Source organism: Arvicanthis niloticus, chromosome 21 (assembly GCF_011762505.2).
Source record: "Arvicanthis niloticus isolate mArvNil1 chromosome 21, mArvNil1.pat.X, whole genome shotgun sequence".
NCBI classification, from domain to species: domain Eukaryota; kingdom Metazoa; phylum Chordata; class Mammalia; order Rodentia; family Muridae; genus Arvicanthis; species Arvicanthis niloticus.
The window spans coordinates 26,855,231-26,882,329 of NC_047678.1; the positions used below are offsets into that span (position 1 = coordinate 26,855,231).

The 27,099-nt window shown below is 50.6% G+C and overlaps 1 protein-coding gene across 5 annotated transcripts; it reads right to left on the minus strand.

Annotated features, from left to right (window-relative positions):
- On the minus strand, positions 1–26,969 carry Tex264 (testis expressed 264, ER-phagy receptor). Of its 5 annotated transcripts, none has more exons than XM_034484159.2 (6): positions 26,833–26,969; positions 25,921–25,987; positions 23,432–23,723; positions 15,326–15,547; positions 3,655–3,823; positions 1–579 (listed from the first exon to the last, which is right to left on the minus strand). In XM_034484159.2, the coding sequence occupies exons 3-6, from the start codon at positions 23,687–23,689 to the stop codon at positions 299–301; spliced, it is 930 nt and encodes a 309-aa protein (XP_034340050.1). In that variant the 5' UTR covers positions 23,690–23,723; positions 25,921–25,987; positions 26,833–26,969; the 3' UTR covers positions 1–298. The 5 variants fall into 5 exon arrangements, with proteins under 5 accessions (XP_034340050.1, XP_034340049.1, XP_034340054.1 ...); XM_034484158.2 differs by having other exon boundaries at positions 26,618–26,924; XM_034484163.2 differs by lacking the exon at positions 26,833–26,969 and adding an exon at positions 26,635–26,826.
- Positions 26,970–27,099: the final 130 nt, after the last annotated feature.

The window sequence follows — 27,099 nt, forward strand, 5'->3', positions numbered from 1 at the left end:
TCCAGGTGAAACAAGAAAGTAATTCACTTTATTCTGGGTTCTGGAAGCTCCAATAAGAGTCTGCAAAGTCGGCAGCCCAGGGGGCTGGTGCAGATAACAGTCTCTGGCTCCTTTGGCCCCAGGAGCCAAAAGGGCAGTGAGGAAGGAGGTTTAGACTTGGAGCAGGAGAACTCAGGCTCCTGGTACTCCCAGCCCAAGCTAGGCAGGTTAAGGAAAAAGAGGGCTGGAGAGCTTGCTCAGTTCCTTAGCAAATGCACCACAAGAGGGGTGAGGAGTCAGGAGGGCTGAGGGCTTGTCGTTACTCCTCACCCCTCTCTGGGGTGCTGAGCTCCCGAGGAGCCCCCAGAAGCTTGGCTTCAGGGTTCAGTCGTGGTTCCCCCAAGGGCCCCTCGCCCTCCAGGTCCAGCTCCTCAAAGGATGAGCCGCTGGCACCCGATTCGCTGTAGCTGTGCTCGCTGCGGTTGTCGCCATCATCCCAGCCACGGTTGCTTGCCCCAGGAGAAAGTGTAGCGGCTGAAGTCTCCCGGCTGCCAGGGCGAACCTCCAGGCTGCCAGAACTTGCATCACTTGTGTCAGCTCCTGTGGCCAGGACAAGGGAGCACTGGTTAGCCAACTACCACACATTCTTAACTGTCCTTCCTTCAGGGCCACGGCAAGGGCTCTACCACCAGCTCAGGAACTGGGCATGCAGAGTCGACTCATGAATAATATAGCCACCCTGGCTCAGGAGGCCTATTCCAGCTGCCCTCTGCCCTCTGCCCTGACTGGGGCTGCACTGATAGAGCAGGGTAGGAGAGAGAGCAGCAGCTGGCTGTGCGCTTCTCTCTGACCCTGGATTAGCTCCAGCTCCTTGCATCTTCACAAAGCCACTGACCCCTACCCCCACATCCATTAAGGGCCACTCAGCCTCAGGGTGAGGAGCTGAGGTAGAACAAAGGAGACCCAAATACCAATCATTTTCAGGCTTGAGAGTGGTTTGTCCAAGGACAGCTACAGAACATTGCCCAGGAGGCAGGAGGGGCGAAGTAAGGACCAAGAGCACTATTCTCCAGTCCATGCCCCCACAAAGGCCTCCCCAAGGAGCGGCGATATTCAGGATATCAGCTGGCTCCTGCCCCTAATTACACTGTATCCCCATATAAAGGAGAACTTGAAGCAAGAGGATGAAGAAATCCTAAGAAACACTCAACCAGACAAAAGGAGAGAGCTAGGATTATGCATTTTAAGGATTTTCTCCTCGTGCCTGGGTCAACCCACCAAGTGCCCACTCCAACTGCTGGCACTCTGTAATCTGCCTTCTACCCTAGTCTGTCTTACAAATAAGTGCTCCTTGGCATACCCTGCCCAGGACCTATCCCTCGGCCCACCTTTGGCCATCGCTATAAATCAGAGGCACTGAATGCAGGTGGAAGGTGTCGAGGAGGAATAAAGAACTCGGACCTACTATGTGCACGACTCTAGATCTGGAGATAGCCAACACATCATCTGAAGTACAGGTAAAGAGGGACAGCTGTCGAATCTGTTAAACATCATGAACAGTGAGGGGCTGGCTTTCCAGCTCCCGCCTCCATGTTAGTTAGGTCCTGAGCCAGGAGCACTTAGGGACTGCTTGATATTTGCACTGGCCCAGAGCTGTCCCTTGAGCCTTAGGTAGGGTGGTTAAGGGTGAAACAATACAAGGGTCAGTCAGGTCTGCTCTGCTAATCTATTCTGCTGTCTGGGCTCTGCTAGCAAAGGTGAGATGAGCCTGGAAGTGTAGGACTCCTGGCCTTGTGCTCTCCTTTTGCAGTGGCCTCTGGTACGGCTCCCACAGTAGAAGCACACCAGAAGAGCAGTGAGTTATGGGTAATCCCACTGACCCTAGGGCAGGACTCAAGGTCCTCACTCACTCATCAAGAGCTGCAGGTCTGAAAGGCCTAAAGGACAGGGGGAGTTTTTCCCTAACTTCATTACTGTCAAGTTTTATCTACCCGCCCACTTAATGGCTCAGCCAAGACCCTTGGATATAGGGTCTTCCCTTCCGATTCCTGGGCTAAGAGTCTAAGAGTAATCAGAAGGAGTGCCCAAGAGTGCTTCCCTTCAGCCCAAGTCAAAATATCACACAGCTGCTGGGGATGGGTGGATTTACTTACAAAGGAGCTCTTCAAGGCGGAGGAATGGCAGCCCTACAGCCCTACAGAAGGAGGTCCCTTTGTCAAGCCTATGCCCCTAGAAAGAGGACCCCAGGAAAGGCAAAGGAGCACCTAAGTTCCCAGGGCTTCTGGGCAGGGGATGTGAAGCTACCCCCTTCACCCAGTTCCTCTCTCTTCCTCTGCCAACAGCCAATGCAAGGAGATCAAATATTCATCGCTTCTGTGGAGCTAAATAATACATCAATGTAATAACAGGCACAAGGCAGCTAATCACCCCTTTCACCTCCCAGTCCAAGTCAGAGCCCCAGCAGGGAGGCAAGGAGGGACAGGCCAAGCCTTGGGTGGCCAGGCACCCACCATGCATTACTGTGTAAGTGGCATGCACCTGGAGAGTGGCTGCCCTGAGAGTCAGGACAGCCTCTGTCAGAAGTGGGCAGGTCCCACAGCACCCACAGTAGGGAGTAGGCGGCCAGGCTGGGGGGAGGACAGACCAAGGACCTGAGGGGTGTGGGAGCTGTGGCTGCAGCCAGCTGTATGTAGTGAGTGCCAAGCCGTCCTTTAACACTCCTGGCAGGCAGTGTTTGGGAGGGAAGGGAACTGGGTGGGTGGGCCAAGAAGGCAGGAAGCAGAAGAAGGTTGCAGGAAGGTCAAGGCACGCCTCTTTTTGACTCTGGGGGCTGCTTGAGCTTGCTGACCTTGTACCATGCCCAGTGTCCACAGCAGGGGCACAAAGAGTATCTGCCGGGCAATACTAAGCAGAAGGAAGCAGTATCCCATGGAGGTAATTAAGTGGCAGATGAAGTTAACTATGTTGGACACAAGCCTCAAGGGAGAAGAGACTGTCTCCCAGTACCCTGCCCACATCAGCCCCTGCCAACACATGTCTCTCTAGAGTGACCTTGGCTGTTGAGGATTGGATGGGCAGAAAGACTTCCAGAGAAGTCAAGGAGGATAGTTCTTTTTCCCACAGCCCTGTATCAGTCCTAGACTTTCTGAGTCACATAACAGAACAGTCAAGAGCTGGGCCCCTAGGATTACCCGGCATGTCACCCACAGGGCTCCTTGCGGGCCTAAACCTGGGGCATTCTAGCTACCAGCGTGGGCTGACTTTCATGGCGAGGGCTCTAGAAAGACCCTGTACTGGAGGCAGGAGAACACCTTGCTTCTTCTCTTACCTCAGACCTAGTCCAGTCTCACTTCCAGATGAGCCCCACCCAGATGCCTTCTACCCAATTGCCTAGGATGATAAGCATTCCTGTTAACATCTAAAGGAATTCAGACAGGTCGGTGTTACCTGGAGAACAGTGTGAATCCCTATCTATGTGTATGTACATGTCTGGGAACAGGCAATTCTGCATGTGAGTCCTGGTGTAAGGTCACCTTCCTTCCTTTGCCAAGTAGAGTCTACTTACAACAATGCCAGTTTTGGCAGAGGAGCCTCCTTAACTGTGTCCTTAGATGTGCAGATGAGGGAGGGACTCCAGGTAGCTATAGGCCCACCCAATTCTTCCACCATTGGTACCTGTGCCATCCGTCTGGGTGTCAGTGGCCTCCACAAGCTCCCGGCATTTCCGCTCTGTCTCCTTCACCTCTGGCACGTAGAAATCTCCTTGCCGTGCCAGAGGGCACATGAAATGGATCTGGTTTTGCTGGTAGATCTCCAGCCGAGGGTGAGCACACAGCTTCCGCTCCTACCAGTGTTACAAAATGAATTTAAGCACTATAGAGGGTCCTGACCAGCTTGTTCCATGGGAACCCAGGGAAGTGCTTCTAGTCCTTCTGGAAGGTCAGCTCTATTTCACTGACCTCAGAAGCTCCAGGGCTAGGGTGTGATCCTCTGTGTTGGGTGCATGAATACTCGGGAGGAAAGGCTTGGCCTGGATTACCTGTGAAGACTGAATCTGAGCTGCTGCTGACCTAGGCCCTACCTACCTCCACCTGGCCTCTTAGATATACCCTCTCTAACTGGCACTGAGGGGCCCAGGTTTCAGGACCCAGGTAGGGTCCTGTGCCTTCCATCCCAATCTCTTCCAAGTTTCAACCCCCTACTGAAGGAGATACATGAGGAACCTTCCAAAAGCAAGGCGCTGTACTTCAAGAGCAGAGGTCTAATGATGAAGAATCTTCAGATCAGTGTTCTAAGTCAGATGCTGAAACATTCCAGGAGCCTGGCCCTGCTAATCCTGTGTGTGTGTCCAGGACTAGATACCTAGTCTCACAGAGCAAAGGGCAAGAACCCTATGAACTATGGCTTTAGACACTTAAGCCAAGGTCTGACTTTTTATCCTAAAACTTTATGGCCTGATCCTGTCTCGCCCCTCAACAATGTCACAAAGATATCAGGAGGACAGTACTCCTGAAACTGAGGCCTCTGGACCCTATCTATACATGTATAACCACAAACTGTGCTTACTCCATTCCCATGGCTATGTCTATGTCAAATTCTGAAACTATCAAGTATGGCTCCTATACTTCTTTACACCTGAGCCCAAGGTTTTTCCCAGAGGAGGAAGCATAATCTGAGCTGGAAGGAAGGACGGACATGCGGTGACACTGAATATTACCTAATGGGCTAAAGTACCAGCTTCTGGGTCCCCAAGTTCTGACAAACACTCCACCCCCCTTTACCTGGGGGACCAATATTTCTTACCCCCTAGTGCATCAAAGCAGCAGACACACAACAGAGCTACCCTTGGGCAGGCAGCAACAACCAGAACAGGGGGCAAGTGTCTCTCGATGTAGAATCTGCCCTCCCTCTCCTGTGATGGCACAATTACCCACCAAGACAACTGTGAGGCCCCTGCCCTGTCACTGCTCACCCGCTAACCTTCACAACATGGCTATTTATAGCACCTGACAAGCTCTCACCACGAGCTCTAAAATGAGCCTTCCACTTAACAGTAATGAGAGACTTATCGCCTGGTTTGGAGAAGCCACTCCAGGACTCCACTTGTCCGCCTGCCTGGCCAACCCAAGTGCTGAGGAACCTCCTCCAATTAAAAAGAGCCCATGGAAGGAAAATGAAGGGATAAGAAGTCTGAAAGGAGGACCCAGCTAGGACCCTCAGTACCAGCTAGAGAGAGAAAGAACATCCAGGAGGCCAGATGGAGATGGGTGGCCCATCCTAGGTCAGCAACAGCTCAGATTCAATCTCCACAAGTAATCCAGGCAAAGCCTTTCCTGAGTGTCCATGCATACAAACACAGGACCACACCCTAGCCCCAGTGCTTCTAAGGTCAGTGAAATAAAGTCATTATTTTTCTAGTTTTGACTCCAATCTTTCATGCCCATCGGGTTGCTCTCCAGGCCCCCTCCACAGCCAGGATCATGGCATCTCTATATATACCTTTTAGCTTTTTGCTTTGTTTTTGATGGCTGCCTTTGTTTCTGGACATGATTACTATAGCCCCAGTTCTCAGGAGGAGCCTGAGGACAATGTACTGTCAGGGGACAGATCACACTGTAAAAAAGTAGGAACTTCTAGGCTCTGGGACCCTTCCAAGCCAGCACCTGAGGACAGGTATCTGCCAAACCTGAGCTCCATTCAATAATCTGGGCCAGGCTGCCAAAGCCAGAGAGGCTCCCAGAAGAAGATTCAGTTTCCTCCTTGGTAGCTAAAAAGAACAAAGGGGTCCCCAAATAGTCAGAGCACGTCACTCACCAACATCACCATACTCTAAGCATTTAAAAGGTTCAAGTGGCAGCATCAGAATGACCAATGTCCATCTCAAGACCAACAGTAAAGTCTGTGACCATCCAGATCCAGAGGTGATGTGGCTCATACCCCAGTGCTAATCTTTACCAAAACTTACGGCACCTCCAACCTTTCCTGTCTGACAGTAATAGAGGAGAGGGGGTAGTGCTCTTTCCACCCTCTCTTATAGGCTGGGCATCAGGGTGGGCAGCACCAGGCAGCCACCCTGTGCCACCTGTTCTGCCAGCCCCCTCATTGGCAGGCAGCTCTGTGGCTGCTCTGCGCATCTGCCTCCTCCGGAGAGCCCAGCTCTGAAGTTGCCTGGCTGTGGACAGCCTGTTACCATGGAAACTGCATCCTCCATCCTTGCCATCGCCTTCATCTCAAAGCCATCGGGAGAACAGAGGGAAGGGGGAGACATAGGATGGAGAGCAAACTGTGGCCCAGCTTCAGTTCTCTGCCCACCCCTACCTCTTCGCAGCCTCCTACACAGGGAGTAGAGCACTAACTGCCCAGGCCTGCTTCAGACCTGGCCCTCCCTACTGGAAGGAAGTATGAAGCTAATTAAAATCCCATTGCCTGCTCAACCCCAAATCATTATAACACATTCTGGATCCTGTCAAAATTCAGAGTCAGGAGTGGAAGAGAAGGGGTAATAAAAAGGCAAAGGGGTAAAACTTCTACGTTAGCCCTTGGGCAGGGAAGGGGCTTACAGCTGTCCCTATAGTCTTTCCCAGGAGACCACTCTCCCCTCAGTGCTCTGTCCATCAAGCAGGAACGAGTCTAATGGGAACTAGGGATAAAGAGCATTGAGGCAGAGCCAGCATATGCCCCCTCCCTAAGTGACCAGGCAGAGAGAATAAGCCTTTCCCTTTCTAGCCAGGTGCAGCCTCCAGGGAAAGAAAGGAAGCCATGGGCTGGCTCCTGGGTCCTCACTGCACAGCAGGAGTTACTGCCTAAACAGCATGTCAATGAGCCAGGAAATATTGGAAAACCATTGGAGGAAGGTGAGGCCAGCTGCCTCTCCCTCGGCTAGCCCCAGGGAGCCCTTGGAGAACAGACTGCCAATGGCCAAGGACACCAGCTCAATGCCACAACAGCCTGGTATAACTGGAAAAGGGAGCCTAGATAGGCCTAGAATCCCAATCAGCCCTGAAATACCACAGCCCAAGAAGCTAAAAGGTAGGTAGAAGCAATCATCTTTCCTGGCCATGGGCTACTGTTTATCTGACAAGCTTTCACCCTAGAGCAGTTCATTCACACACACATAGACCCTCAGATCCTCTCCAAGGGGGAAGATATGCAGACCTCCACGGCCTACTCCACCTAACGGGAGAAGGCAGCCAGTCATGCAAAGGTTTTAGCAGAAACTGCTAGAAACTGGATTCAGGAGTACCAGTCCTTTAGCCACACCTACAGGCCTTTTCTAACCCAGGCCTTCCAGAATCGGAAATAAGAAAAGGAGACATGACTTATCAGAGCATCCCCTCCTATCACTCCACCCTCCACCAACCCCAAAGTGCTGGGAGACAAAAGACAGAGAGCAACTTACCACATTACACAAGGGGTAACCTTGAGGGTCACCTCAGCCACCTTGGGAACTTACTCTTCGCCTCAGTATCTGCCCACACTACCCAGGGCTCCCACAAGGGTCTGGGCTGGCATGATGGGCCAATATGTTCTGTCAGGACCCACAGGGAGATCTTTCTGAATTCAGGAGTAGGACCTGAAAAATCTTTATTTTGTGTTTTGCTCTCAGAACATCAGCCTGTGTGTCGCTGGCTTTAGTTAGAGGTGTGGAAGGGCAAAGGACAGAAGCAGGTAGGCCAGGCTAGAAACAGAATCCCACCTGTGGGCTGCTCAAGGGCTGGATGTGCTTAGAGCTGGGTGGCAAATGCCTCAAATGGGGATGTCATGGGTGCAGGTCAAGGACTAGGTCACACATCTCTTACCTAAGCTCCAGGCCCATAAAGAGTAAGTTCTGCCTGATGCATCCTTCTTACTCCTTGCTTCACTAGGGCTCTTTGCTCACCCTTTGCTGACCAGTCTACCCCTTTGTGCCAAACTGGACAACCAAGCAGCCACATAACCAGCCAGCAGCTGTTGCATCCCACCCGAGGTGGGAGCTTCTCCTTGCTGGGGGAAGTGATGCATGCTCATTTTTAATTACATAGACACCAATAGGCTCCCGCCTGCACACAGCGGTCCTCACAACTGGGGGCTCAGACCCTGGAGGTCCTGTAGGCAGCTGGTCTGCATGGCATGTGCAAAGTGCTTGGGGAGGCCCAGCGGGAGGCTGCAGCCAGAAGATGGCACACTGTTATTGTTCTGCCCAGGAACATCCTCTCATCTCCACCAGACTTCGTAATCGTTTCTAGCCTAGAACCTAAACCTTTTTGTCATGTCCTGGGGAACCCCAAGACCTACTGAAAGATTAGAGGAGTACCTTCTTCCTTCCCTCCCTGACCCTCCTCACTCCACTCTACTCTTGTCCAAAGCCTTGAAAAGTACAAGCAACCGGGCGGTGGTGGCGCACGCCTTTAATCCCAGCACTTGGGAGGCAGAGGCAGGTGGATTTCTGAGTTCGAGGCCAGCCTGCTCTACAGAGTGAGTTCCAGGACAGCCAGGGCTACACAGAGAAACCCTGTCTTGAAAAAAAAGAAAAGTACAAGCAAAAAAGACAGTCAGGGAGGGGAGAGATGAGATAGTAAGAAAGTCCCATACAGGTATCTTAGCCTAAGCTAAGATTGAGTGGGTTCCCTCTGGACCTCGGTGTCTCCAATTATAAAATAAGAGTAAATAATTTCAAAAGAAGTGAGAACTAGGAAAAACAAAACCCTGCCATAAACATCAGTAGCACAGAGGTCACACTGAAGGATGGCCCACTTCTTTGTGTGCCAGTCAATAAACTAGAAAAACACAACAGGAGCAAAAAAGGTTTGTCTTAGGGCCAGCCCAGTAGCCTCCTGAATGGCAGAGGATGACAGAGGAGCTAGGTGGGCAGGGCCAGGCCTGAGCAGGAGCCTGGGGAAGACTGCAGAAAAGAAAAAGTGTGAAAGAGTGAGGTGGGGAGGTGGGGTGCTGTGCTGTGCCTGGCACCCCAGGCTGCTGTGCCTACTGCCGCCGTTGCCTGAAGACTTTTCATTTTCACCTCAGAGCTGGCAGCTTGCCACATAATTTACACTTCTGCTCCTCTCCCTCGTGCCACCCAGACCCTAGCTTCCTTGGTGGCTCATGGACGGGGTGCTCTATACCACTCAGGTATCAGGATGTGTTAGTGACTGAAGAGCAGAGAAACAATGATTCCTTGGAAGCAGATTCATGGGATATGGTCCTTCCTCATGTGTCCCGGTATCTGGGCAGACTGGGAAGCCTTGGACTTGCAGCCATACCCAGCCTTTCCTTTCACCAGGGCACAGGATAGACAATATAAAAGACTAGTTCATCTCTGTGCTGAAGTTTCTGGGTCCTGTGGAAAGGGAGCAGAGGCTAGGGAGCCTTGGAGTGAGTAGCCCATGGGCATTCAGTCAGAGTTCTGGGTGGGTCAGCCACAGGATACCATGGCTCTACTGTCCACACTGGATGTTCCTAATGATAACCCACCTACCAGAGTTTACATATAGTTCACCATTTCTCCAAGATTCACCCACTCTGCAGTGTTTATGTAGTCAAGGACCTTGAGTCCTGCTTGGCTGCTTAGTGCACATGGGGTCATGAAGAGAAGTATCTGGGAGCCAGTCAGGAAACCCGAGTGGAAGGATGAGTGGGTAGGTGGGATAGAGAAAATAAAAGAGAGGGGAAGAGAAAAGACAGCCCTGAATTTCCCAGTTCCAACTGGCACTCTGATCCCTCTCCATCTCTCAGAGATGCCCTTCCTACCTGCCTTATTAAACATGCAGCTTTTTATCTGAGGGTGTCATCAAAGGGCACACTCACTCTGTTCTATGAGAAAGTTCCCTCCTCTGAATCCTGTCTCCTCCCTAGTCCAAAATTCCAAGTTTTCTGGAAAAGAGTAATGGAATTTTTCCTTGGTAAACCCCATCTGCCTAGGAAAGGTATTCTCTCTGAACTGGTGATGGTCCAAATAACCAGTACCATCCAGACAGCCTCAGCCCCTAGGTCCTACAGGACTGCCAAGCTACAGTGCCCAAGTTGGTATTTCCATAGTGCTGACTGGCATCCCACCCCATCAAAGGCTGGCTTTGTGTTGCCAGTCCTAGGGGAGGAGAAAAGAAAGGGTAAACCCGGAGAGTCTGAAGGAGAGGTCTAGAGCCCCATGGTCCCTGTATACCTCAATCTCCAGAAACAGCTCCCTGAGGAATGCCAGGAGTAAAGCCTTTGCACATGGGCATCGAGGAATAAACAGTTCCCAGTTCCCAGCCAAGTTCTGTTTCTCTTACTTACTATCCAGTCCTTCCTTCTCATCTGCCAGTACTCCAATGTCTGCTCTGAATCCCAGCCTGGACACTGTCACTCAGAAGACATGATGGCATGATGGCAGATATCATTTGTAGCTCCCTGGTGTTTGCAGGACCCAACCTGATCTTTTGGGAATAAACTCTGGTGCTCCTCCTGGGCACTCTAGCTTCAAGTCAATTCTAATGTCTCTTCTGGAGCTGTCTTCCCATCTAAACAACACTGTCTTACCCTTACTTCCATGCCAAAATGGCTGACCGTGCCTCTCCGCGAGCCTACCCCCCCTCTCCTTCTGCCCCAGATACGGCTAGGCTCTCAATGATGGAAGTGAGACAGACTCTAGAGGCTTGCCATCTAGCCCTGTGTCCTGGGCTGCCAGAGTCCTTCCTCTTCATGCTGAGGCAGGCCAATTAGCAGGGTACGGCACTGCCAGGTGACCTGGCTCTAGAGACCCAGTGAAAGAAGCCTAGGCATGAAGAGCCTCAATCTCACTGAGGGTGAGGACATCAAGCCCAATAAGGTTCCTGGAGCAGCTTCTTCCTGCCCAGAGCAGCTGCTTTCTGCCCAGAGCAGTTGCAAGGTCACCATTAATGAGTGCCTGCTGGGAAAATGGGAAGACAGACCAGCACCCTCAGGCTCCAACAGTAACAATCAGTGCTGGAGACTGAGTGTCAAGCTGGTACGTGTTACTGTCATGTCAGGCCCACCACAGCACCATTCCAAGTATACCCCAAATTCTTCTGCCTCTTGGTTCCACCTCCACTCATGCCTGGATGCAGCTACAACTTCATCCACTGGCCTTAGGCAACCTCCCCATCTCTAGGCCTCTGGCATCTATTTGGACATACTTGCTTTAATTAAGACTTCCATGATTATCTTCTAACTAATCCCCATGCTCAGAACAGTGCCATCCAAGGGAAGGTCCAGCAAATAATCCTGAATAAGAGACTAAGCTGAGATGTCAAGAGGGCCTCCACCTTACCCTTTGAGTTTTGGTGCTAGGGAAGGAAATGGCCTCTGTATAATAAGCACATGTTCCACGCTGGGCCTTACTGTAGCCTGGTTCCTTATTAAAATGAAGTTTGGAACCCCATTGTGTTAGTTGGGCCAAGGTACAAGCAAAGGAGAGAGAAGACAGCCAGGGCCTAAAAGATATCCACTAGTGTTCTGGACGCAGCCCTACTCACTAATTACCTCAGAGGTGATTAGGCAGGCTAAGAGAACACAAATATGGGGTTCAGAGCCTAGTGGGCAGAACCAAAGTTCTGAACAGGCTGCTGCAAGCTTCGTCCAGCTCATCAGGATGGCTCACTTCCACAGGCACCTTGCTGTGCCCCTGCTCCTGAGATCCTAGCTGGTCAAACAATCACCGACCACTTAAAAGTTCTGTTGCTTCTGTTCTAGCTCAAGCCCCTAAGGCCTCTCCATTCAGTTCCAGTCTCCAATCAGAGTAATGCTTCTCTAGAAAAAATGGTATCCCATTGTTTTGCCTACACTGCAGCTATACAGCATCTTCAGAATCCAGAATAATCTTGCATCTGGCAGGTGTGGAGGGGGATCTTCCCAGGGGTTCATCTCAACTAGTACAGAAGTTTGCAAACCAGCTGAGGCTCAGAAACCCTCTTCTCAACAAAAGGCTAAGACATCAGCCAGATTAAAGAACCCTTAGGCATTGCTTACAGTTGAAACAGGAGAGAGCCAAGCTGCCAGCCACAGGGCACCTCAGCACAGCCTTTAGCTCCCACCCCAGAGCAGTGTGAGAAGTATTGGGTTCCTTTCCACTCTAAGCCCCCGTGAGAGCTACCCCAGTCAATCCAGCTGTCCCCCCTGTAAGGATACCACCTTTTGGGGCAACTTCTCCTATAGCTCTCTAATACTACAGTGAAATGACCATATTTGGTTTCTGGGGCCTGTCTCCTACCAGCCATTGTATGAGCAACACTCTGTGTCCCTAAACTTGGGAGAAGATGCTTATGTAATTTTTAAAAATAAAGCCTTTGCCGGACAGTGGTGGTGCATGCCTTTAATCCCAGCACTCGGGAGGCAGAGGCAGACGGATTTCTGAGTTTGAGGCCAGCCTGGTCTACAGAGTGAGTTCCAGGACAGCCAGGGCTACACAGAGAAACTCTGCCTCGAAAAAAACAAAACAAAACAAAACAAGTCTTCCCCTGGGAACTTTTGGATATAACCCCCCCTAGAGAAGAAGGTTTATGGAATGGATTCTGGACCTTGCTGAAGGGGGAATAGCATGGGGCAGGGTAGTCAGATAGCTCGGTCAGACCAGTCTAATCCTAATGATCCCAATCAATTGCTTAAGCCAGGCATGAGCCATGGCCCATTCTAGGACCTTTCCTTCCATATGCAATCCCACACACAGAACCCTTATTTCCACCATTCAGACCTGGAGGCAGCAAGTGCCCAAAGCCTTCTGTGGACACTAAAAAGACTAGTTTTGCCCTGAGGTGAATTTTGGGAGTATTGCCATTGCTCTAGAATCATATCTAGACCCCATCTCTTCTGTAGCCTTGTAATTTTAAGGAAGTTCAGTTTCCTCCTGTAGCTGCATGTGGCTGCCTCCTGCCTGAGACTTAATGGTCTCCAACTGTCCCAGAGACTACCTCCTTGGACTTCAATGAAACAGCCTAGCCAAGCTGGGGCATCTTTGATACTCAGGTAGCCCTTCTATAGACTGTCCCAATGTTCAGTTTGGAGGTTTCTAGTAGTATTTTGAGGACAGAAATTCCAGCTCCTACATCTCAGTCTGCTAGGCTGTCAAGCTCAGCGAGGCTGGCCAGCGAGCCAGAGGCTGCCACACAGATTACAAAGGGGAGTAATGGCCATCCCTTCCATAAACCAGGGGAACTTCTCTTTGGGTTCCTTGCAGTGACCCAGCCCCAGCAGGTCCTTTGCTGTCCCATGAGACCTCCAATGTCCCACCCCAGCTTCTAGGAAAGCAGGTGAGACTGCCAAGTCAGTCCTCTCTTATTTTGGCAGCATGATCAGATAAGCCTTCCTCATTCCTCAGAAAAGAGTGCTGATGACTGCTGTCACTTCATCTGAAGAACATTTATAGCAATCCCAAATCCAGAGGGGTGTATGTGTGTGTGTGTACAAAGTCAACAGCAGTCAGCTGGGGCTGGGAGAGTCGTAAGTTCTGGAGTCTCATTTGTAGCCTTTCTCTGAACATAGGGCAGTGGGAAGAAGGCAGGGGTGGGAGGCAGCCTTACTCTCTGTTTTGTGTCTTGTGCTGAGAGGCACAGGGCCACCTCCTGTAGATTACAGGTTATGGCCAACCAGCCTCTTCTTCATCTCCTCTTCATGTTAGTTCTCTAGAAACCAAAGTCAGGCTAAACACAGGACAGAGGTGACCCTTACACTGCCTTAAACCTCTGGCTTTTTATCCCTGTCCCCACCCCAGTAAAATAGAGCCCAGAGCACAGCTAACAGGCTCCCACAGGAGGGGAGAAGAGAGGAAGGGCTTTCATCAAAGAGATGACGTCAAAACCAGCCAACTTGTGAAGCAGTCAGGGGCCAGGAAATTTGGACAAAGGTGTCTAAAAATAAACCCCCGAAGCCAGGAAAAAGCTTTGGTGGCTGAGTCGCTTGCCACCATACCCCATGCTACACACTCTGTTCTAAGGCCTGGAACCCAGGAACTATCTCCCTGAGGATGCTCCTCCAGCTTAGCCATCAAGACTGACGATGACAAAGACAAAACAAGACGGAAAACACTACATGAGCTCTCCCTTGAGTGCAATGAACGATGTACCCCTGGGTCCCATGCAGAGTGGGTCTAAAACATCTGTGTCTCACTTCCTGCTACCACACCAACCCACTTTTCTACCTCCAGTCTAACCTGGGCCCTGAAGCACACCCCCTCTAGCAGTGCCCCAGGGACCATCTTCCAGCTCACAAAGGAAACTCACCCTCATCTTCCCCAGTCTCTGACCTACCACAGCAGATATCACTGCTTCTCAGCCATTCTCACGGCACGTGCAGTCATCAGCAGCTCCACTGTTAGTCACAGAATCAGTTTTGCTCCAAACCAGGGGCCTCTTTTTGAGTCTCTCAGTTCAGTGGGAAGCAACACTATTCTTTCAACTACCTTAAGAAAGGACACAGCCTCTGTGACACCCTGACACCATCTCTCCCTTAACAGCCAGCCCAGCTTTAGCCTGACAATTTTATCACAAAATACAGTGCTAACCTCTGTGCTGGTTCTGCATTGCTAAAGTCACTGACTCAGTGACTTATGACCTAGACAAAGTAATTCTGTCAACCCAAAGAAGCGTCTGAGGGAAGGAGGAGTGTCAACCACCAAGAGGTGGCAGCCTAACCTGTGAGTCCTTTCCCTCGGATCCAACTGCCTCCTCAGCACATCCACAGACCCATAAGCCCATGCTCAGAACGGAGAGCCCATCCTGAACAGATGGCTTCAACTGAATACCAAGTGGTTGTTAGGCTTGTTTTGGTTTTCTGTTTATTTTGTTTGGTTTTTGGTGCTAGATTGGATCTAGGGCCCTATACATGCAACCCTTTCCTTAGCTCTCAGGTCTGTCAAACATCCAAAGAAGTGGTATAGACAGGACAAGGTTTCAAGACCTTTGTAGACTCAGAGATACCCGTCCGATCTCTTGCTTGACTCTCCTCCTCCTACACACAGGTTGTGTTGCCAGCATTACTTCCTTCTAGGTCAGAAATGAAGGAGGCAGGGCCTTCCACTGCTGTTCAAGTCCTGGGAGTGGGGAGGGAGACATACTGAAAAAGGTAGCATCAAGGCCAGGTTGACACATGGCCACTGAGAGCTCTTTAGGCCTCAAGGAGGATAGGGGCAGGGTGAGGACAAAGACAGAGTCAATCTGACCACACCAGGGTTCTGAATAAGCCCTTGGAGACGGTCTAACCCCAAGCTCTTAAGCATCTAAAAGAGATGCCAATAGTCTCTGCCATATAGCCTAGCTACCTAGACACCTGATCCATAGGAGCCTTAGAGAGCTGCTCTCTCCAAAACCACTTGTATTCCTCTCAGTTCCCACCCACGGACCCGAGTATCCACCCTCCATGTGCTACACCTATGTCTCACCTTGATATAGATATCCAAAGCAGGATGGACTCGGCGGGTGGCCAGCCAGATGGATATGGGGGTGGTGTAAGGGAAGGTAGCTGTTACCACATGGCTAGGTGCTGGAAAGGAGAATATCTTGAAGCCAAATTTCTGATAGAGGTGGATGAGCTCAGGTGAGGGCGACTCCTCCCCCTCACTCAGGATGCTGCCGACTGCACAGCGGCACTTCTCAGGAGGCACCTGTGGAGGCAGGATATGGGATCAGCACCACACCAAGGATGGAGGCCTCCAGACCTAGGTCCTCTGCTCCAGGGCTAATTCAGGCCTGGATGAACCACCTTCTCTAACAAGCTACAAAGCTCTAGATACCAGGATGAAGCTGGTATTTCTCTACTGAGATCTACTATGGCTCATGTGCACACATCCTGTTGTGGGGCTCTCACTCATTCCTTCAACAAATATGCTAAGCTGCACATATGACTCAAGAGTCATGGTAAAAAAAAAAAAAAAAAAAAAAAAAGAAAGAAAGAAAGAAAAAAAAAAAAAAAACCAAGGCAAGAATTTGTCTCCACCCTCAGGGAGCCCTGAGGAGGGAAGAACAAAGAGTTATCTGAGCTGTCACCCCCTACACAGCCCTTATCAGCAGCGCTGCTGAGGGACCTCCTTCCGTTACCTGCTGTGGGTCCCAGTCTCACAGGGCATCCAGCAGGACGGCAGAGAGCTGATCCTAGGATCTGGAGTCAGCACAGTCCAGTTAGCTTATTTCCCTCCTACCTCCCAGAGGAGCAAGCTTTACTAACAGAGAGGCCATGGTAAGCAAGGCAGCAGAACTGAGGAGTGGGAACAAAGAGAAAAGGCCTGTAACAGCTGTTTTCTTTGGTTCCCCACAAAACCACGTATGTGTGAACATTCACAGCAGGACACACAGGACAGAGGCCAAGGCAGGGACTTAGCGTTCACTATGGAAGATCAGGATTGAGATAAAAACTTAGGAAGGAATCCCCTCTAGGGTCACAGATAGGGATAGCCACTATCACAAGGGCTCTAGACCTTTCCCCCTAAAGCCTGCCCCCTTTCTAAATCCCTTCCTGGTTTTACTTCAAACTGTTGGTCCCCACCCCCACCATGTCTCCCAGTCCCTAACAAATGCACTTCCTATTCTGTGACTCTCCCTCCTGATCCTCCATCCTACGGCTCCCATTAACCAGGCAGTGAGTTTTGAGTTTCTAACACTTCCTAGGACTGACCCAGGGATTACAAGCAAGGCTCATGTCTGGCAGCAGACGGTGAGTCTGTCCAGGTCTATTTTCCTGACATCTATGTGCAGCCCTTGGACTAGGCGCCTAGGAGAAGGTGTTCCTAAATCCAGGACATTTACCACAAATCTGGACCTCAACTGCACCACCATCCAATCCTTCCCCAGCCTGGGTCGCCACCGTCTGATGTGAACAGGACACGCCTCCCTCCCTCCCTTCCTTCCCTGCCTACTTTCTCAGCACCACAAAGTCACTCTCGTACATCTGCCTCTACCTCCCCACTTCAGCCCCTTTCACACCTGCCACCCATCTCTGGGGCCTTTCTTAGCCCTGACAATCTTTCCTGACTTAGAATCATTTTTTGGGAACATGGACACCTGTTCCAGGCTCTGACCGCTGAACAGACCCTAGGGGGTTAGCCAACTCTCAAGGTTCTGACTGTGTTGCTTTCTTGAACAAGAGTTTTAGTGATGGGCAATATAATGTAATGTTCATAACCATAACTAGAAGGCTGGCCAGGGCGTGAAACCTGAGACATGTAATCCCACCCAAGTCCTTCCCCTGGCTTCTCAGAGCATCAATTCCTTGATATCTCCTTATAGGCCTTTTATGTTAAAAGAGATAGCTCACAAAGGCTTGACATGAATGAAATGCCCCATAACTACTTTTGGTTATTCGTAGCGATGACTTGGTCCCAACAGTAGTCCTTTGACCTAGAATGCCCACCTACTCTAGCTCTGAACTCAGACCTTCCCCACCACCATCCCAGCCTTCAGGTTCGGCGAGGCTTTGTACCTTCTCTCCTGAAACTTCTTCCACTCAAACATGTCGCTGCTGCAGTACCACATCTTGTCTCTAGATGGTGCACCTCTACCACTTACACCCTAAGAATTGCAATGGCCATACATGCAAGGAAATTCCCAGGTCTGGACTGACAGGCCAAGTGACTGTACCTGCTGACCCTAATGTATGGCATGCTAGGTGGGAGAGATGGTAGAAAAAAAAATGTTAACATAGGTTGTGGGGGGGATGGGTGTTAGGACACTTGCCACTTGATTTCTCCTCGATATCTCCTGCCTGCCTTAATTTGGATTTCTGAGATCACTTCAGCAACTCCCTGGGAACTACCAACTCAACACTGTTCTGACTCCAAAAGACATTTGAACACACAATTAGAACATCTCAATGACTCCTGGTTCACATCTATGGCAAAACTAAACTTCCAAGCCAAACAGGCCAGGTGTGACACTGAACTTACCTCAGGACCAGTCATCAACAGGGCTAGAACCCAGATGGGCGGGCAGTCACTGAGTATGTGGCAGAGGGAGGGGCAGAACCCGGCTCTGGCCCAGCCTGCCTTGCCTGCCTCCTCTTCCACCACGCCCCCATATACACCCACATGGAGCTATTTGTAGCCAAACATGCCACGTCTTCCCATGCTGCCTGCCTTTGCATAAGCTACTTCCTCTGCCTAAAATGTTCCTCTTTGACCTATTTGAGTCTTCTTTCTGGAGAACTCTAGTTCATCCTGTAAGACTCAGCTCAACTCCTCTCCTCAAAGCCTTTTGATATTCTCCTGGGAGCTACTCACCTCTCGGACCCCAAATATACACTAAGGGGACAGGTCTTCAGCTGCACTGTAATGAAGCCTTCCCATTTCTCCCCCAGCACTCCAGGCCTCACAAGAAAGTCTAGGATCCTACAGAGAAAATTCCTCGGGTATGTGTAACAATGGTGAGGGCATGAACACAGCTGTTCACACAAACCCCACCCACAACCAAACAACCTGGCAAAGGATGTTCCTCTCCAAAGTACTACAGAGCAATGTGAAACACAACTCCCTCTGACTCAGTCTCTTCCAACTCCACAAGTTAGGTCATTAGTTACCCCCTCCCTACTCTGGCCAGTGCTTAGACAGTAGTGTAAGAGACAGCAATCCTACTACCTGCTGAGCAATACACACAGAGCTAGAGTAGGAAAGCAGCAGAACTGGGTCACCAGCAAGGAGATATGACAGCTATGAAGATAATCCAGGAAGTGGCAGAGCTGGTCCAATAGCATCGATCCAGCCCAAGACAAAAGCCTGTATCTCTTCTTTGTCTACTTCTCCTACTCACGTCAGACATTTCTTTGGAGTACCTGTGACCAGAGCAAGAGCTGGACTAGAACTGCACCAGCCTGGAACCATACTAGGGAGACAGGACAGTGGTAGAACTACCACCACTTTGAAGGAAAGCCCACCCAGGACACACCATCAAAACCAAGACTAACAAGGAAGAGACGGGGCGTGCCGGCTTCAGCACATCTTTTAAGGTACACAGCATCCTCAGCCCAGTGCTAGAAGAGGGCAATTTCTTGGATCCTGAATCTTTCAGGTATGAGTTCATCTTGAGGCTAGCCCACTGTCCCAACCAGAGAGGTCTTTGACAACCATCAGGTCACAGTGAAGTTCTTCTCAATGTTATTGCCTGGCAGAGACCTCAGAAGTGTAGAACAGGACAAGATTGATATCTTTAAAGATTCAGAAAAGAGAAATTATGTCAGTTGGCCCACTGGGATCAGCAGAAATGGCCAGCCACAAGCCTACAACCTATACAGTCAATAGGAGTAGGTATATCATCTAGCAGTCCAAGCCCAGAGAACTGCATCTGCCAACTACAGATGTATGCTGGGCCTCCTTTACCCAGACCTGGTGTACAGCTCAACACACTATGCCATGTGTTCAACTTCCCTGGTATGTGAAGGAACACAGGTTAGCAATCAGCTGGAATATGGGCTGATGCCGACAACCAGGCCAGTGGACAGGCCTCATACTCAGAAGGAAGGACGGAGTCATTGGAATATCAACTCTAAAAGAGGTTCTGGGGCTTTCTGGGAGTTCCCATCTTCAGTTCCTTAGGAACCTTCCTCCTCCTCCCAGAAGCGTACCCTCCTAATGGCGGGCACCTGACAAAGCCTCACCACTTGCTGCTTTCCACACATAAGTTCATCAATCCAAATGGCTTTGTGTCGTCAGTTGGTATTGTTCTTGAACTTGTTCCTGAGGCCCAGGATACTAAGTTACTCAGCAAACGTCACACAGGGAGGCAGTGTTAGGGTCAGGGTTCAAACCTGAGCAGACAAGCTCTGGAATTGCAACATACAACCCACAGTCACCTGGGAATTTAAAAAGTCAGTCCCAGCTATGAAGACACAACAGCCTTTCCCTGCACTGTGTCTCCTCAGACTCAGGCCCCCTGCAGCAGGTGCTCCTGGAAGCATAAAAACCCAGTGGTACAAGGCTCACAGATAAGAGCTGCTGTCAAATGTGCCATATATGTACCAGGAGCCAAGCACTGGGCCTTTGCCACATCAATCTAATGCCACAAAAATAATCCCTGGGATAGAGGAAGATGTATTTAGCATGAACAAGGCCCTGGGTTCAATATTCAGCCCCTCAAAAAGAAAAAGGGGCCCAGATGGGAAGGAGTCTTTCATCCCTGTTTGATACATGAGGCACACTCACCAGGAGGCCAAGTGACTCACACAGAATCACATGTGGGGAAGCAGCTGGAGCCTTGACTCAGACCTGGAAGGGTGAATCCAGAGTCCTCCCCTCACTCCACCTCCCAAGGGCATCTCTGCTGGGCAGAGAGGAGCTCACCTTGTGAGTCCTCTCCCACGTTAACTAACTACAGAGCAATAGTCTGGCTGCACCTGGCAGAAAACATCCACAAGTTAATCAGAGGAGGGACAGCCTAGGCCATCAGGAAACAGCAGCCCAGCCCGTATTTCCACTGCTCTGTTGAAGAGGTCAGTCCTGGGAAACTTTACCTCATTATCCTTCCCCAGCTTCATCTAACCAACATGCCATAAGAAGAGAACGTAGCCCCGAACCCCACTGAGTAGTGAGGAGGGTGGTACAGACCCAATTCAGAACTCTTAAAACTCTCAGGCCCACAGACTTGCTCTTTCTAGGCCTTCATTCTCAGTGGACTAATGGAAAGAGAGGAGCAGAGTATTCTGTAAGCTCAGCATGCCACCCATCCCTCCACTGCTCCATGCCTGGGAAAAGCATGTGCTTGGCAGTCACTGTGAGCAACAGATCCCCTCTTGCCTAGGCTAGGTAAACACAACTAGCTACCACACCCTCCTGCCTCACCTCCCACAATGGTGGACGGGCAGGTTGTAGAAGTCGCAAACAGCAGAGGCGGAAATGTGGAAGGTATGACAGGAGGCAGCAGATAGGACAGACCTGCAGGAATGGTGACAGTACCGAGCTGCAAGGGCCTATGTGCAGGCCACAGTAGACAGGATGAAGTGAGGTGTGCAGGGTCCTCCCAGCTCTTCATTTCCCTCCAACACAGAAGACTTCCTGGAGCTAATCTCAGCAGAGGAGGCTGAAGTCAGTTTTCAACTCTCCAGTACCCAACTCAGAAATAGGGCTGAGGCACAACAGTGCTTCCTGGCCAGGACCCTTCTCTAGAGGGAGTCAGCATGGACCATTAGCTGTGGAAAGCATGGCAGGCCTGTGAGTGTGGCCTCGAGAACTCACTCCTACCCACCAGCTACCCTGAAGAAATGGCCTGTACTCCATGAACATTGGCCAATGTCGAGAGAGCAACACCTGTGATCTACATCAGGGCTTGTCTACTTTCTGACTCGTTGCCTCCCTGTACTCTTTACCCTTAACTATGTTAAGGCTTCCTGCCTCACAGAAATGGTCTGTTCAAAACTCATAGTTTCCTCCCATGCAAGATTCCAGGACTCAGGGCTCAAGCGGAAAATGATATGAAAGAATTTACAGCAAATGCTACTGTCCTGCCTTGGAGGTGTCACCTCTTTTGCTACTGTCTAGACCCATATCAAACAAAGTGGAACTTCTCTAAAGCTCTCCAGGAACCATCTTCTCCTTTGTATAGCTTGGGCTAGAAATGGCCATGTCTAGGGAACTGTCAGTTCACACCTCAGCAGAGAGAACAAAAGCTAAAAGCAAATCTCTAATCTAGCTATTCACTGTTCTACTCATAACCTGAAAGAGCATCACTTCCCGCTTACACTCACAGAGAAGACCATCTGATTCCTGTTGTACTATGTCAGGAGGATTGGAGGTGGTACACCCAAAAGGTTAGCCTATATCCTCTTTCCCAGATCTACATCCAAGATGGACACTGGTATTAGAGGAAGCTAGGATGTAACAAACATGGGTTCTCAACTTTTCTAAGGAATGAAACAGGATCTCATCTCTAGCACCTCTGGGTTCCTGAAACCCTCATCCCAAGTGGTTTTGCAACCTAAGTGTTCAGCAACTACACCTCATGGTCTCCATGGTGGCCCGGGTGTCAAGCACAGAGCTAGGACACAACTATCTGACTAAAGCAAAGATTAGTACTTCACTCACACTCTCTTCAGCCCTGTCTTCTCCCCACCATACCCCTGCATACCTATTATACCCATTATGGTACCAGCATGTGGACCAGGTGGTCTGATAGATGGCTGTGAACCCCTGAATCCTGCGAGTTCATGATTCCCTAGACCTTTTCAATTGCCACTGGACAAGACAATATCTAGCTCAGGAGCACATAGAGTCCCAAGTGTCTCTGTGCCACCCCAAGTGCATGACAAGGTAAAAAGCCTGCTCTCATGGGTATTTTCCAGAGTGACTCGAGTTAGGGAAGTGCAGAGTCAAGGTGGCCACTTTAACATCTTCATTCATCTTCTAGGCTGACCAGATGTCTACTGTCACGTCAGTCATGAAAGTTTCACCACCCTTTTCTGTTAAACATCTGTTGAGAGCAGGTGCATGTGATAGGGTACATGTCTCATTTATATTACTGATGCAAATCCTTACCAACTTATCTATGAAGCAAGTAAGTAATTTCTCAGGATATTGCAGAGGAGAAAACAGAAGTGCAGAAAGTTATGATATGCCTAAGATTGCAAATCAAAAGTAATAAGATACAATGAGAACCCAGACTGCCACCTTTAAGGCTATACTCAGAAGACTCTTTTCTGTATTTCACTAGTGTTCCAGTGAGGCCTTGTCTGCAGACAGTGTATGGGGTTCATTCACTTGAGCTTCCCAGGCAAGAAAATCCAGGCTGAAGAGTCCAAATAAAAATTCCCCAGGGCTTAGTTTGGCATGGCTCAAAAATGGAGGCTGAACAGATCTTGGCAGAGCCGTCAGCCCAGCCAGCTGTGGGCAGCACCACCCCACAGCAAGGCAGGAAACTACATTGGCAAGCCCTGACTCACTGTAGGCTTTAGTACAGCCAGACGCCTACCAGATACCAGTGATGCTGGACTAATCTCTGACCCCAGCATCCTTGGGCTTTCTGAGTAGCTCATTTGGCTTCACTTGGCCCTCTCCCAACAGGTAGCTTGAAGTCTATGGAAAAGACTGTCACTAGGTGGGAAAGCACCATGGTGACAGAGAGGTGGGATTCTAAGCCTCACGCCCAGAAACTTTCCTTTCAGTCCTCAAGAGCCCGCAGCCCTAGCATGAGCTGAGAAATAAAAAGTAGACAAAAAGGACTTAATTCTAGAGAATGGGCAGATTCTGGATGGCATGGCCTAAGAGCATGGTCTCAAATGGAGATAGGAGAAGGACAGCAAAAGACAGAACCAAAGTCCAGACAGAAGTCAGGGTCTACTGCATCAGAAATCCTTGTACAGACATGAGCAAAGGGGCAGAGATGTGGGCAAGTAAAAAGCTTCAGGATGCCTACAAGCAGTGGTTAAATCTGGAAAGGGCTTTAGCTTTGAGAGAAGGTAACTGCAGGCCCAGCTCAGATTTCCCTGTTCTTTACTCAGAAAGCCAAACTCTCCTACCCCAACAGGCCCTGGCCCAGATTCATCAAAGAGGCAGAAGCCCATGGAGGCTCCTTACCGTATGGGGGTTGTCATAGTAGACAGCGATGGAACGGAGCTTGGGAGAGATGCTGCAGCTCTCCGTGAAAAGCTGTCCAGTGTCACCATAGGACCCCACATGGAACTTGTAGGCCACAGTTATGTTGCGGATTGGGGGTGATCCAGCACTCACTGTCACCCCAGTCAGCAGTCCTGAATAACCAGCAAAGGCCAGCAGCGTCAGCAGCAACAGCAGAGTCAAGGCCCCAATCAGGCCCAGTAGTAGGAGATCCGACATGGTTCTGGGACTCCCTCTCAGCACCCCAAGGCAGCTGCAAAGGAGACAGAAGGGAGAGGAGGCTGGTAGCCTGCTCTAACCCTGCCTTCCTGCCAGTTCTGCCTTAGTGCTCTGACCCAGGAGGGGGAGGGGCCACAGGTATTTACACACAGTGACCTAGAAGGGAACTACAAAAGATGACTGAAGCCACAAGCCTCTTTATTTCTTAATCACAGCCATTGAAGCTCCTGGCACAGCTCTGCCTCAGACTAGCAGCCCTGCTCATACCTAGGGAAACTGAGTCATACTCTAGGCCCTGACCAGACAGGAAATATCCCCCTCCTTTGCCTCTTCCTTCCTGCAGTTGAGTCGCACTGTCAGCCCAACACCCTCAAGCCTCATGAACTACTACAGAGAGAGAGAGAGAGAGAGAGAGAGAGAGAGAGAGAGAGAGAGAGAGAGAAATAGAGAGAAAAGACACCTGATAGGTATGGGGTTCAAGAGAGGACAGGTGTGAGGTTCAAACACTGATTAACGAACAGTGTGCCATAAGGAATAAAACCCCAGGGAGAAATGAATCACAGGAAGAAAATTCATATTTTATTTTATTTTTTTGGGAGGGGGGAGGGAGAGCGCATCTGGTCTCTAGGGACCTTACTTGCCAACAGTGTAGCTATCCAGAACTACAGAAGACCAGATCAAAACAACCCGAGAGGCCAGAACAAAGTCCAACCTGGGCTTCCAAGACTTGAACCACCAATGCTAATAAGCTTCATTCCACTTTTGCCAGCCCACAAAGAACAGAAACAAAGGAATAAGAAAAAAAGGCTGTTAGAAGTGGAAACACAAGAGGGAAAAGTAGGAGTTACTCCTAATAGACAGAGAGAGTCTACAGGAATAAGCCCAAGATTAACTCAGAAGCCCGTGTGAAACGTTCTAGGCAGACTCTTACAGAGGGTGTCATTTGAGTAGCCCAGATCGCAGCACACAGAACAGTTAAAAAGAAAAAGAAACAAAAACATCACTAGGGAAACAGTCCTACTCTAGATATTTAAAATTCCTACTTAAGGAGCTTTGAGAGAGCAGTAGGGGTGACAAGCTTGACAACCTGAGTTCAACCCCAGAGCCTACATGGGGTGCGGAGAGGAGAGAACCCATACCACTTCCGTAAGTTATTCTCTGACCTGCACATCACCCACACAGTGTTTTAAGAGGCTGGGGAGATGGGTCAGCAGTTAACAATGGCTGCTTTTCCAGAGGACTCAGGTTCAATTCCTAGCACCTACACGGTGGCTAACAACTGTCTGTAACTTTAGTTCCAGGAGATTCAACACCCTCTTCTAGTCTCCACAGGCTCCAAGCATGCACGTGATACACAGACACGTACGCAGGTAAAACACCCACCCATACACATAAAAACTTAAAGCACAAGAAGTTCTGTTTAAAAAGTAAAAGGTTTTAGAACTGAAAAGGCAATGCTTTATTTAGCCCTATAGAAAAACTTAGTTCTATGGATATATGAAGGTTCTGAGTGTAAGATCTGTTAAAATCTGTTTTTGGAGCCAATGAGCACACAGAACTGGCCTTACAAAGAAGCCAACTCTGGTGTCAGGACACTCCCACTGGTCTCCTCAGGCCTGCTGTAGGCCTGCCTGTAAGCTTCATCATCTTTGCTGTTTGCTCTCTTGCCCTACTCATACTACCTCCGGTTGGTTTCATTCTTCTCTTCTGCTTGTACTTCATATAGACAGGCTAGCCACTGTCTGAATGCCGAGACTCAGCTACTTCACTAGTCCTCAAAAGAATCCAATAAGGTAGGTACACATCAGGAAATCAGTGGCTGGAGGTCAGGATGCTTGTCCAAGGTCACACAGGTATTACACTGAGCCACCTGGACCAAAACACAGGCAATGGGAACCCAAATAGTCTAACCACAGTCCACTGACAGTTTCCCCTCCTCTGGTTTCCAAAAAGGCACTTCATCCATGTTAGACCTCGCTGATCTCAAGGCTAGAAGCTCTCAATATCTAGGCCATAGCCTGTCTTGGGAGTGACAAGCATTGCCACATACTTCTGTTGTAAGGGAACTTAGCTCCCAACCTTTCTCTTCCTTCTACTTCCCAAACTGTTCAGAAAAGAGGGGCTATGTTTCTGCCCAATCCCAGAACTTTGGTCAGCCTAGGAAGGAGAAGCAAGGTAAATTTCCCCACACCCAATGGAGAAAGGCAAGGACAGGGGATGGGAAGGCTCACCTAAAAAGCCAGGCTCACTTTTAGCAACTCATAGCATCCAGTCCAGCAGGGCTCCAGTACTCCGGCGCTGGGGGGGCAGAAAGGAACAGTCATCCCAGCCCTGGACACAGACAGTGAGCAAAGCAGGCCCTGAGCAACACCGTTCCAGGGAAAGCCCACAGAACAGGACCGTCTACAAATGAACCAATCCCACCCTCAGATCGCGCGGGGGGAAATCAGGCCAAGTCCAGCTTCACAACGTCATGCCTATGATCTTCACTGGGCCCAACTACTACACTTGGCGCCAACGCAGACCCTGCTGCTGACCTTGGGCAGCGTGTACCCTCTCTTGGGCCTCAGTTTCCACTAACGTCAAAGGTGCAGGGCAGATGACTTCCTTGGCCCGCAAAGCGTCGGAGTTGTGGCTCCGCGGAGGCTTCCGGAGGCCGCTCACGTGCGCTCTGCGGAGGGCCGGGCCCTTAAAGGGACCTGCACCAGCGAACTTGGGTGCTAGAAGCTGGGGATGTTGGGGAGGAAGCGCCGCTTCGTGCTGTCTGCTTCCAGCAAACCCCCCCCCCCCCCCCCCCAGCTCGCCTTACGGCCTCAGGCACCTCTGCAACTTCAGAGACGCTAAAGTTTGTAGTCCGGATCAGGCGCGCGGCCGCAGGAAGTGCTGCTGAAAGGTGAGCCCCGCCCGTTCCCCTCTAGTCCCACTGACCCGGGACGTTCCCGCACCCAACACCGAGGCAGGAGCTGCGCCGTGAGGTCAGGACCGCCTCGCCGTCGCTTTAAGGCCGGGAACCAGGCCGGGCCAGCGGTGAGCCAGACGCGGTGCAGAGGGAGGCTCGAGCCGCGAGAAGCAGACGAGAGGGGATGAGGGGAACCCAGGCAGACACCCCGACGGGAACGCCTTGCCTCTGGCCCCGCCCTCACCTCAGCCGCGGCCCCACAGAGGCAGGCGGACGCCGGAGGACGATGGGGCTCAGTCGTGGAGCTTGCGTGCGCTTGCCCCTCACGCTCGCTCCGCCCCTTTCGCGGCGGGACGTGACCGTGGCTGTGGACGCGTGCGCTCCAGATTTGGAGGGCGGAGGCCTGCCCCGCCCCGTCTCCTTGGTAACGTACACGCCTCCCCCTCCCTCCTCCCCACCTGGCTGGGTTGGGCCCACAACACACATTCCTACATCCAACAACAAAGGAGAA